This window comes from Syngnathus leptorhynchus, chromosome 16, assembly GCF_054491065.1.
Source record: "Syngnathus leptorhynchus isolate UIUO chromosome 16, UIUO_Slep, whole genome shotgun sequence".
Lineage (NCBI taxonomy): Eukaryota > Metazoa > Chordata > Actinopteri > Syngnathiformes > Syngnathidae > Syngnathus > Syngnathus leptorhynchus.
The window spans coordinates 467,304-479,490 of NC_141210.1; the positions used below are offsets into that span (position 1 = coordinate 467,304).

At 48.1% G+C, this 12,187-nt stretch overlaps 2 protein-coding genes across 6 annotated transcripts; both read left to right on the plus strand.

Moving 5' to 3' along the window:
• The first annotated feature begins 215 nt into the window (after nucleotides 1-215).
• limd2 (LIM domain containing 2) lies at nucleotides 216-5,562 on the plus strand. Its single transcript, XM_085934723.1, has 4 exons — nucleotides 216-437; nucleotides 3,070-3,111; nucleotides 3,392-3,528; nucleotides 3,595-5,562. Exons 1-4 carry the CDS (start codon nucleotides 435-437, stop codon nucleotides 3,752-3,754), a joined length of 342 nt encoding a protein of 113 aa, XP_085790849.1. The 5' UTR covers nucleotides 216-434; the 3' UTR covers nucleotides 3,755-5,562.
• A 210-nt stretch (nucleotides 5,563-5,772) lies between these two features.
• Nucleotides 5,773-12,097, plus strand: map3k3 (mitogen-activated protein kinase kinase kinase 3). Of its 5 annotated transcripts, none has more exons than XM_085933074.1 (18): nucleotides 5,773-6,158; nucleotides 6,276-6,531; nucleotides 7,909-7,963; nucleotides 8,373-8,494; nucleotides 8,571-8,611; nucleotides 8,730-8,829; nucleotides 8,909-9,022; nucleotides 9,178-9,286; nucleotides 9,351-9,484; nucleotides 9,627-9,700; nucleotides 9,765-9,832; nucleotides 9,906-10,001; nucleotides 10,072-10,233; nucleotides 10,307-10,458; nucleotides 10,571-10,702; nucleotides 10,818-10,947; nucleotides 11,043-11,220; nucleotides 11,299-12,097. In XM_085933074.1, exons 3-18 carry the CDS (start codon nucleotides 7,960-7,962, stop codon nucleotides 11,519-11,521), a joined length of 1,839 nt encoding a protein of 612 aa, XP_085789200.1. In that variant the 5' UTR covers nucleotides 5,773-6,158; nucleotides 6,276-6,531; nucleotides 7,909-7,959; the 3' UTR covers nucleotides 11,522-12,097. The 5 variants fall into 5 exon arrangements, with proteins under 5 accessions (XP_085789200.1, XP_085789202.1, XP_085789201.1 ...); XM_085933076.1 differs by having other exon boundaries at nucleotides 5,773-5,918; XM_085933075.1 differs by having other exon boundaries at nucleotides 5,773-6,531; nucleotides 7,848-7,963.
• Nucleotides 12,098-12,187: the final 90 nt, after the last annotated feature.

Genomic DNA, 12,187 nt, shown 5'->3' on the forward strand with positions numbered 1-12,187 from the left:
AGTGGAATCTTATGGATTAAGAACGAACGTAATACGTGAATTCTTTACATTAAGGTTGATCAACGAGGGTTTATGAAGACATCTTGTATCTGATTATTGGAAGTATGACCCGACATGTTTTAGAATTATAAAGGCATTAAAGCCATATGACGTTTGAGTTGTCTGATTCCCGTCAATGCCTCTCAAGGAGAATCCAGCCAATGGCCTGCGACGTCCTCCTGCTGGGAGGGGAGGAGTAAAAAGCTGGCTGTTGAAAACCGACCGACAGAGGAAGACAGACGCACGCACGCTCGCTCGCCGACGCACGCACCCTCGCTCGCTCGCCTCGCCGGCATCGCACCGCCTCGCATCGCCTCGCCTTCAACAAAAACCCACCCAGAGCGCTGAATTGTGACCACGTTTACCGGCCAGAGCTTCCCCTGAAAAACGCCCAGATGGTGAGTCCTCGGCTCGATTACGCTCCAGCCCTCGCCCTACTCCCTCCCTCCCTCCTTGCAAGGCTGTCGTTATGCTCGTCGGCCGAGATGAGGCGATGATGTCCGGGTCGGTCGGGGAGGGGGGGATGCTAACCGTTCATTTCGCCCAATTAAAATGTCCCTTTTCAAGACAATCAACACATTCAAAAGACACAGCCAACCACATCAGTTGGCGTTTTAAGTTCATCATTGAAATGCAAAATAAAAACCTACTACAAAAGGGCATTTGAACGCACCCTAAAACGTGCATTTAATGCTCATCAATGTTGCCTATTAATAAGACGAGTCGTCCGTCCTCTTTCTGCACCGTGTCGCCTCTCCTATGGCGTCCAACAGTGTTTGTTGTAATACCAGTAGGCAGGCAGATGTTGTAACGATCTGGCCCGCTTGCCCAACGTACTACACAAAAGCGCGCACACAGTAGAGCAACAACGCCAAGTGCACTGACAAGTGCTCCAGCTTTATTCACAGTCATTGTCATTTCATTATACACTAATTATTGTGGTTGTGCATGTGATTGTTTTGGTCAAATCGCATTTGCTCAACTGTACCTGATATTATGGACGTGACATTTGGAGCCTGTGCAGTGCACGGGTCTTTGCAAATACATCTTTTAATGCCACTACTGTTGATGATCTGACCAGATGTCATTTTGTCTCATGTCACCTCATGTAAAAATCACTTGTTTAGTACATGTGGTGGTGGTTTGCTTGGATCAGAGAGCTGAGGGCATCATCATACATTGACAATTAAGAGCAAAGGCACACAAATTTGCCCAGCATGCTGTGGGTGCGTTCAGAGTGCTATTTGATCGACTTTGATCGATTGCATAGCTGCAGGCAAACAAAGGGATGTTACATGACAACAAGCCTATATACCTGCTCTCACATGTCCACTGTGTCAACCAGTCAAGAGGGGCTGTGAATTTCTTACACTTGTATTTACATGTTTACGTGTTAGGCGCTCTATTGGGTGGGGCTTGTTTAAAGAATCCCACACCTGGGGGACGTTTATTCTTTTCCAGTTGTGAAATATTCCTGTTGCATGACTAACGTGAAGCACTTTGCAGAAACAGGTTGGTCGGTCGCTTTCCACACAAACGCATCACCTTCAGTTGACGTTCGAAAGTAGCTTTGCATAGCTATTATATGCTGTTTAAAAATAGCATCCAACGTCAACAGAGCTACACGCTTGGCTGAAGTTCTATCTGAACTTTTGGCAGGCTCCCCAGACAGGAAGTCATTTGTGCAAAAATGCCGCATCAGTCTTCTGGGAGGTTGTAAAGAGGAAGAAGGGGAGAAGACGTGACTGCTTAACTTCTAGTCAGAACGCAACTAAGCACTTCACTTCGCAGCGGCGGCGGCGGCGGCGCTGTTGTTTCTGTGCATAGTCAGTCGCATAGCTGACTGGGCCGGCCGGGCCTGTACATGTTGGAGCCGTGATGGAATGCCGCTGTCAAACACAGACCCGCGTGTCATCTTCTGCGCTCGCTCTAGTATTGTTTGTACAGGCATGTGGGGAAAATTCAGCGATATTGCCTGCAGACATAAATGTTAGGCCTTATGATTGTAAAGCTTCTAAAACGGGCTTTAAAGGCCTGTATGGCTTAAATTCAAAGTTTCAAAAAGGTTTTAAGAGCATAAGTCTTCAATTTGATTCAAGTAGCCTCGAAAATGTCCAAAGGGGGATGTTGTTCCATCCACTCCAGACCTGTAGGTAGCAGTAATGCGCATTCTACAAAGTGACTGCCAGTGTGCTATGAAAGTGCTCCTTGTTCTGTTGTGACAAAAAGCTGCTTTATTTCTATTCACGCTTTCCCCTCAACGGCGTCCACCAGCGGCTGCTTTGTGCTTCCAAATGTATTGGCCCAGAAGAAGCGTAGAGGAAGAGGCATGCTGCTGTAAGCACTTCCTGCCATGCTTCAGTGCCTTGCATGTACATATAAGGAAACACAAACTGGCATGCTAGTTTCTTCAGAGTAAGGCAGGTTGTTACTTGAGGAAGGACAAGCATTTGCATCTAGATGCTACTTTTCCGCATGCAGCTCTGTGAATGTGCCTCTCCTCCCTAGCCATACCTGTTAGCGGCGCTTTAGCCCGTAGCATGCCTTTGTGCTATTTGGCACCGCGTAACCCCGTCTGGTTTTTCATCGGATTAAGCTTCCCCAAAGTGGCGTGACGTAACACCCGAGACCTAATTAGCTTGATTGTGCAGAAGTACACCAGAGGTAAGGTGTCACTTGCCATCGCAAAGCCTGTCAAAGCTGTCTGAAAGATGATGACAGGCAATGAAGTCGTTCTGCGTGTTTTCCAGGCTTCTGCGGTCGTGTCAGAGCCAGAGCCGGAGCCAGAGCCAGGGGTGGCGGTGGCGAGGCTGACACTTTTAGAATCAAAATATGTCACTTCACTTGGCCAGATTTATTTCAGGATTACATTTCCTATAGTCTCGTGTGTGCGCCGAACGTCCCCATTCTGAGTCACACGAGTGTCCAGACCGTAGTAGATCCTCTCCCACTGGGGTTGTCAAGTTAACAGTTGGGCACCATGAGAACCTGTTTGTGAAACTAATGTGTGTCTTTTAAATGCTTTCTCAGGATAACAGAAACACTGAAGAGAAACCAGTCCAGCGGTCCAAGGTAAACAAATGCTGAAAACACCCAATTGAACAAACTGGCAGACATGACTGTGCAGTGAGATTGGGGTCATTTGACGCAGTATTTGCTTATGTAACAAAAGCCATTGAATGAGAGAAGTGATTTCCTCTTGTCCCACTTTGATGCCTCGGCGTAGCAGTACAAGATAATCACATTGTCATCTTTGCGAAGTAGCACGCGCCTCATTGCTCAAGGTTATTTCTCTTATCGTGCGCTCTCTTTCTAGGAAGTGTGAACAATTGTATCTTTTGCGTGTGCGCAGTCCTTCAGCTTCAAGACGCACAAGGAGGTGTGCTCGTCCTGCGAGAAGACGGTCTACCCCATGGAACGACTGGTGGCCGACAACCAGGTCTTCCACTCCACGTGCTTCTGCTGCAAGCACTGCAACACCAAGCTCAGGTGAGTTTCATCAGATTTTTGTTTTTGCCCCAAATGGACCCTCATTTGAATTGTTCTTCCGAGCAGCCTGGGAAACTTTGCCGCCCTGCAAGGCGAATTCTACTGCAAGCCTCACTTCAAGCAGCTGTTCAAGAGCAAAGGTAACTACGACGAGGGCTTCGGACGCAAGCAGCACAAAGAGCGTTGGGCCGCCAAGGAGACGGAAAACATCACCAAGACGGCGTGAATACACAAAAAAACACGACGCCCCGAGCTTTGTTTTCTTTCCTTTTTTGCCCTCAAACTGGCCAAAACTTACACCATTGTTTTCTTCTTGAGTTTAGTCCCAGCTAATTGATTGTGACCAAAAGCCTTCTCGGCAAAGGCGAGGGGAAATATTACCATGCTGTAATTTGTTTATTTCTTATCGTTGTTGTTTTTAGAAATGACTTGCACCCATTTAATCACTTCAGCAGGCACACTGTTTTACACACACACACACACACACACACACACACACACACACACACACACACACACACACACACACACACATGCACTCGCACTCAGGTCAAAACTTTCCAGGCTCTTTATTGGCAGTGTCATCCAAGGATTTTCTACAAACATGTTACAATAATGATCCGCAGCGGTCCCGAGCGCTCTGCGGGAATCGAACAGGGTACTGTAAAGTTACCTCGTGTCTTTTTGGAAATTCTTATTCTTTCTTGAATGATTTTGCGTTTTGGGAGTGTCGACCGTCTGTCTTCATTGCATGTGGTCGAATCCCATCGGCCTTATTTGAACCACTGGATGGGCCTTTAAAGTCATAACGATGGGTTTTATGTCGTATCCAAGCACTGGGATTGCTTGTTTAGTGAATTTATCTGTACATAGCGCTGTGGTCTATTGTGATTTGTGAAAAATACCCCCCCCCCCCCCCCAATGGCCCCCAAAACACCCACACATTGGTGCCATCTGTCATTTCAATCATTCCAATTCCCCAAATCCAGTTTGCCAACCTTTACAATAGAAAAATCCCACGGCACTCTGACCTAAATGGTACTGTTGGAGCATTTCATGTCTACGTGGCTGGCAAAGAACCAAGATGCTGACTGCCCTAAGCCATTGGCACCTGGACCTATTCCTTCATGAAGTGGTGCCGCCTCTTTAAAAAGCGTAGCGCATGCTGCATGCGTGACAGACGTGCGTGCACTGACGTGCTGGATCGTCTGAGGAAGAATAGTTAACGACTGAACTTTTTGTTTTTAAATGCCTTTTTAGTCAAAGTTGCCTCCGTTTGCGGTCTCCATTTTTCATTGACCGACCCTCAAATTGAATTCTAACGTCTTGTGTAAAAGTCAAAACTCCTTTTAGGGACTCGGCTGACACTTGAATGACTCGGTTGATTTTGTTACTGTGAATCGAGCATGCTGTGATCAATAACACAGATTGATATTTGCATTTTTTTAAAGCGAAGCCTTAGAACTAATTCTGTCTACGTGTCCTGATCATGCCTTTCCAAACGCAGACGACTCAACATTTCCCACGTAACCAGCAGCCCCCCCCCCCCCACTCACGCCTCCACAAAATAATGTATAATACTTCTTACATCCTTAGTGTGTGTGTGTGATGACTTTTTAATCCTTGACTGCTTTAAAATCAAAGTTATTGTACTGTATGTGGAAAATGCTGATTTTTTTTGTCTTGACACTTGCCAAGGTACAACATCTGTGAATGTCACTCTGGTCAGGTGACAGAAATGTGTTGGTTTGTTCTTGTGGACTTTTCATTGTTTGAATTGTATGCCTTCTTTTGTTAATGTGATTTTTTTTTTTTAATGTTACACACTTGACCTGCGGTTTGAGGTGGCCTTACAAGCAAAAGAACGCTGGGACTGCGCTTTGTAGTCTTCTTCCTGGTCCCTTGTTTTTATTTCACTTTTTATTACAATTTTAGCGCCCCTCATTCTACGCCTCGATATTTTGAGCATTTGTCATCTTTTTCTTTTTTCTACATGCTTTTGGAGAAAAAATAAAAAAGCTGGTGTTGATTTGATTCATTTGACTCATTTTATGGCTAGGTCATCAAATTGCCTCATTTTAAATTTGACGGTGTAAAAAAACATGAACATGGGCACGTAATCCTTCCATTGTATTTATTATACAGTAGCTCTTGGATATCCGAGTGTTCCCGGAGGCATCACAGGTTACGTCACAGTTGCTCCGCCCAACCGAGCGGCGGTGCGCGCGCCTTTGCATTCACACTTCACGCGCATCGAAGAAGTAACTGCGCGCTTTCACAGCGTTCATGTAGTTAGTGAACAATCGCTAAGTCTTTCGGAATTAAAAATACATATTTTGGACTACTTAGACAACAAATGATTGTGACACTTTGAGCGTCAAGGACGTAAGGTCGGTGGGATCCTTTTCCAGGATAGTTTGCAAGCTGATAAACGAGTTCCGGTGGTAATGTCTTTATTTTCTGTCTGGCAGGAAGTTGGAGGTAGTTTCTAAGAATTGATTTTGTGCTTTGTTTTGGTCGGGAAAAGTTATGATAGATGATTTGTTTCGCGATCTGGTCTTTGAAAGACAAAAGTTTGCTGTGGTTTAGATCGGTCGCGAAGCAGCCGACATACTCAAAGAGCTGACGAGGTTTGACCCTAATCGGCTCCCGTCACCTCTCTGCCCGTTTTTTTTTTTTTTTGCGTTCCAAAATGGACTCCATGAAAGTAGTTAATTGAACGGGACACCTTATTTGTGCACCTCCAGATGTGTATCCGGAACGTGTTTTGCATCTTTTCACAACATGTCAGCCTCCGTAGCTCCTCCGTCTAAATCCCCAACGTGACGCCCACCCACTTTGCTTCCTGGGAAGTGTCAATTACCGACCCCTTGTGGGCAAGTGAATGGCATCTTCCACGCATGCGCTCTACCTGGCGGCGCGTGCCTCTGTCCTCTGAGTGAAGAAGATGCGCGCGCACCATCACCTTGACACCTGTCATCGCGGGCGGGAGGAGAGACTCAGGTGAGGAAATATTTGTGACGTCAGGCGTATTAATGATGCCACAACAGTCCTCGAAAATGGCCTCATTAGAATTTCGACTGAAGTTCAAGCCCAAAATGTTCACATTTTTGGTCAACATGTCACGATTGTCACATGTCATAAATGTGTGTCAATACAATTGAAACGCTGAATAAATTTAACGACTTAACTGTGAGTAAATCATTATCAGTAAAATACCAACTTCTTAAAGACTTACTCACTGATGTTAACGTTATTAGCATTTATAACCTCTTAATCCAAATGTAAAAACAAATGAACCGCTGCGTACCAAAAGCATGAAAATATTAAAAGGGCTAAGCCCAATGTCGGCTGTTTGGGAAAAATTTTCAGTGTAGCAGGTTGCCGTGCAATGCGATAACAAGACCACTTCTTGTCACGAGATGGGGGAATAAAATGTGGACTGGGAAAAACAGCTTCAGACTAAACAACTCCTTGGAATCCTTGTAAATCCCAGCGGTCCTGGAAACACGATACAAGGAAAATAAAGTTGGTACAGCAGAGTGGCTTGGTACAACTACTTCCTCCTCTGCTGCATCCAAAATTCTCCACATTCCGCTTAGCAGCTAATGAGAATCAGGAGCCAAGTCAGCCGTCAACAGTGGGCATCTTCTAGCCTGGTAATTCCCAGCATTCCCTGAAGTAAGCAACTCCGTGGCCGCCGTTTATGCCAAGCGACGGATGCTCGAAAGCAACGTAGCAAAGGGCCGCTGGCGGACGTGCCCGCCATTCCTGTGGTCGGATTATTACCCAGAAGGCGACGGCTTGTTCTGAAGGCCACGGGTTCCGATGCCCTTGACGAGTCTACTGACGACGCATGCTATCGTAGCCTTCGGACCAAACAAGTGGCGTGTCAGATTAATTACTGGCAGTGCAGCAGAGACGGTCCATAACACAGTAATTGCTGGCAGTGCACCGGCTATTGTATAGTAGTTGCGGGCAGACGCTATTCCAAATGATTTTGGGGAGATGAGCCACATCAAACAGTCCAGACTGCGCCACTTTGACTTTGTTGTATTTTGTATGAAGAGGTGCTCTACAAAATAATGTTGAATTAAATGCAGAGGCATTTTTATGAATTGTGCTTTCGGTATCAAATCCGAATGACTACTTTCTCCATCATGGCCCAGCCTGACTGGCGTGCTAAGAATGTCTCCCTTTTATGTCCCCTCCCGCCAGTGGGCTTTTCTTGGCCGAGATGGCAGCCCTCTCCTCTCACATCCTGACAATTGTTGCACTGTCTGGCTGATAACCTTTTGTCTTCTTACATCCTCCTGAAGGAAAAACATCACCAAAAAGCTTCATTTTCAACTCCAATGTTGTTGTTTGGTGGTTCCGCAGTTGGACTGGCAGCCGTTTTGAAGCTTTGAAGACCCCGCCAGCGTCGCCGCAATGAGTAAGTAGGTACACCCAAAGGCAGACAACGCAAAACAGATCTGTTTGGTTTTGCTTAAGAAAAAAACTGCAGCCCCCGTCGGAGCGTCTAACCCAGACTCCTGCGCGTGAAGGATCGTGTTTCCTAAGAAGTGGAGTTCTGCTTCTCCGGACTGTGATGTTGGTCCAAGCTACACCAAAGCAAATGTTTGCTCAACTCGCCAGGCAAAAAAAACCTGCCGGGATTTCAAACGTGGCCCGTCAAAAAGCAGCTTTTGCTCAACGTTGATGACAACAGAGGCAGGCAGGCAGGCAGGCAGGCAGGCTGGCTGGCAGTGTGAAATTTGATACCCCGATACTTCATCTGAAAACGATCATTCATTTGAGAAAATGCCGTAGCAAATGTCTGTCAAATGTTTGTTTTTGGCCAGATGAACGACAGGCACTCCACTCCATCATGAAGGACCTGGTGGCCCTGCAGATGACGCGGCGACAACCTGTTCTACCGTATGACGGCGGCAAACTCAAGACACCCGCTCAGCCTACTCGACAGGTGGCTCATCACCAAATTAGTTTTCTTTATGTGCTATTTATTTTTATTTTTGAGTTAAAGCGTTGTGTTCTCTCAGGAGAACATCAGGATCAAGTTTGAGTTTTCAGGCGAGAGGCGGTGAGTTTGCATTTAAAGACAGGGGGGTGGGGGGCTGTGGTTAGCTTGCAGCTACCGGCGATACACAAGTATGCAAAGGTGCACACGCAGGAATTTGAAAAAAATCTGGTCTTTTTAGGATCCTCATGTTTGAGCGACCCGTGCACTTTGCCGAAATCCAGCGCAAAGTCAAGCTGGCATTTGGCCAGCAGCTGGACCTCCATTACATGATCAACGAGGTACGTCCACTATTGTCATGGCTCAGGCGGGGGCTTGTTGACACGCTCGTTGCCTCCCTCCCTCCCTCCCTTCCGGCAGTTGTCCGTCCCGCTGCGAGGCCAGGACGACCTGGACAAGGCTGTAGACCTGCTGGACCGAAGCGCCAGCATGAAGAGCATCCGGATCCTGCTGCTGGAACAGGAACGCGACAATGTGAGGCATAGAAATGCAAGAGTTCTGAGAGCGTGACGTTATTTGGCCAGCTTCTCTTCAGGGGAAGATTAGAAAGAAGAAAATGCTTTCTGCCACACCATGAGAGACTCGCTACTGCCTGCCTCCACCTTTTTAAACTGATCTTCATGTTCCAGGCCCAGCACTTGCCTTGCAAGCAATTTCGAATCAAAGCCTCGCAGTCCACCGGAGACGTCAGTGCTGCGTACTCGTCGTCTGAGCCTAGGGGGCGCCACTTGTCCACCGGTAAGCTGTCCCTTCGGTTTTCGGTCTGCAACGGGCTGCTCAAAGCTTTTTTGGGGATGAACAGGTTCCCAGAATGCGGGGCGTAGCTCGCCGCCACCGGGCTACGTGCCGGAACGCCAGCAGAGGATAGCCCGCCAAGGTTCCTACACCAGCGTCAACAGCGAGGGCGAGTTCATCCCGGAGACCAGTGACCAGTGTGTGAGTCACATTCGATTACTATTTATTGGGTTTTGTTTGAGCTTAATCGTGCGGGGGGTTTTTTTTTTTCTTTCTTCCAGTTCAAATCCTGCTTTGTGATGATTTTGAACATTTTCGGGTTGTTGTTTTGTTTCCCACGCAGGTTCTGGAGGCCTGGAGCAGTGCCGAAAATTCCGTGTCTGGAAGCTGTCAGTCTCTGGATAGCAACTCAGAGAGGTTGGCAATCCTTCCCGTTACAAACCACAAGTAGGTTTTAACATTGAGTGTGCCCGGCCGACAGCCCCTCCCTGAGGAAGTCTCGCATGCACAGAGCCAAGAGTTATCCCGACAACAGACAAGAGTTCTCGGGTGAGAAGCCGCACACAAAAAAAAAAAAGCCACCATTTTAAAAAGCGCAAACCTTTGTCCGTTCTCCTTCCAGACAGGGAGAAGCACGTTTACGAGCGCATCGTCGGCAAGGGGGGCACGTACCCTCGCCGCTACCACATCTCGCTTCATCAAAAAGACCTCAGCGAAGGTACGATGGCCACCGAGCGCCACGTCATGTGCCGGCGGCATTCAAAGCGCTACGTATTTCTCCTCATCAGGGCGACGCACCTTTCCTCGTATCCGTCGCCCGCACGTGAACCTCTTCGCCCTGGTGCCTTCACGCCGCTCGCTCAACGGCAGCGAAGAAAGCATCGGCAGCCGGCAGCCGACGGACAGCCGGGGCAGGCTCCGACCGCCGGAACGCCCCCTTGCCCATAAATGTACGTACGGATGAATGACATTGTCGTGCTGGTCATAGAAAATGTGGAACATGCGTCGTTGCGCCTCTCTCAGCTTCACCCAGCGCTCCCGTGACATGGCGGCGGGGCAAGCTCCTGGGCCAGGGGGCCTTTGGGCGGGTCTACCTGTGCTACGACGTGGACACGGGACGGGAGCTGGCCGCCAAGCAGGTCCAGTTTGATCCTGACAGTCCAGAGACAAGCAAGGTGAGAAAGGACATTTCCGTAACTCTTGTGTCCGATCAAACATACTCGTGTTGTTGTCATCCAATATTGGCCGTGATCTCCTTTGGTTCAACCTGAGCTGCGGTCCCTGCAGGAGGTCAGCGCCTTGGAATGCGAGATCCAGCTGCTGAAGAACCTTCGCCACCAGCGCATCGTGCAGTACTACGGCTGTCTGAGGAACCGCAACGAGAAGACCCTCACCATCTTCATGGAGTACATGCCCGGCGTGAGTACGCACGCCATCTTACGTTGCATATGTTGCGCAAATGCCCGCCGGTCAGTAGAGGGCGCCGGATCATAAAATGACGTCTAGGATTGTGGTCTCGCTTCCTTCCTATCAGGGTTCCGTCAAAGACCAGTTGAAAGCTTATGGGGCGCTGACGGAGAGTGTGACCCGAAAGTATACCCGTCAGATCCTGGAGGGGATGTCCTATCTCCACAGCAACATGATTGTGCATAGAGACATCAAAGGTGAGCTAGTCATTTGTTTACATCACGAAAACTAATCTTTTCCATCAGAAACAAACAACGACACGTTTTTTCGTTTTTTTTCCTTTTCTTGTAAGGGGCCAACATTCTGCGAGACTCTGAGGGCAACGTCAAGCTGGGTGACTTTGGGGCCAGCAAGCGCCTGCAGACCATCTGTATGTCCGGAAACGGCATACGCTCCTTGACCGGCACCCCCTACTGGATGAGTCCCGAAGTTATCAGCGGGGAAGGCTACGGCAGGAAGGCCGACGTCTGGTGAGTGAGTCCGCACGCCGCAATTCATTGAAAAGCGGGGCTTTCCGACAAAAAGTGCCAGCGTGCGTATCTTGACAGGAGTCTGGGCTGCACGGTGGTGGAGATGCTGACAGAGAAGCCCCCCTGGGCCGAGTACGAGGCCATGGCGGCCATTTTCAAGATCGCCACGCAGCCCACCAAGCCTCTGCTCCCGGCGCGCACCTCCGAGCAGGCGCACGACTTTGTCCGGCGTATTTTTGTGGCGGCCGAGCGACGGCCCGGCGCCGAGGAGCTGCTCGGGCACCCTTTCTCGCAGGGGTAACTGTGGTGGGCTGTGCTAAACAAATGCTGGAGCTGCTTCAAACTTTCAATGTTGGCAGGAGCCTTTCTGAGTGATGATGTCACTGGCTGGCTTTCAGTTGCACTGCAGTGACAAAATGGAAGACATTGGTGGGAAGAAATGCAAGTTATCCACTTTGTAGTGTAGTTAAGCATTGATTGGTTGTTATTTCAGGGCTTGTGTAGTGTTGGAAAAGGCAGTAGAAGGTTGTTTGCGCCACGTAACCAGGAATACCAGGAATGAACCTGCTGCCCTTGCTGCTGGATGCAGTGTGCAACATCACCACTTGAGGTCGCCAAATGGTAACCATAATGGGAGGCTGGTGATCACATTTCTATTTTAGTTTCAAGGGCAAAGGCCGTAAGAACAAAGCTTTAACAGTCAAATGTTATCTAACCAGATGCACTTTCGATTTGTATTTACTTTAAATGTGATTGTGATTTTTTTCTATCTTTATTTATGCACCTATGCCTGCTCACTTGGATTTTATATATTTTATACTGAAAAAGAATGGGTAGAAAGCAGCTGGTCTTGCAAATGTGCCACAAAAAAAAATAATATATATATATATATATATATCCCCGTTCTTTTTATTCACATGCAGGTGGGAAAAAAATCTGGCTGGCCGGGTTCTGTTCGGAGACAGAC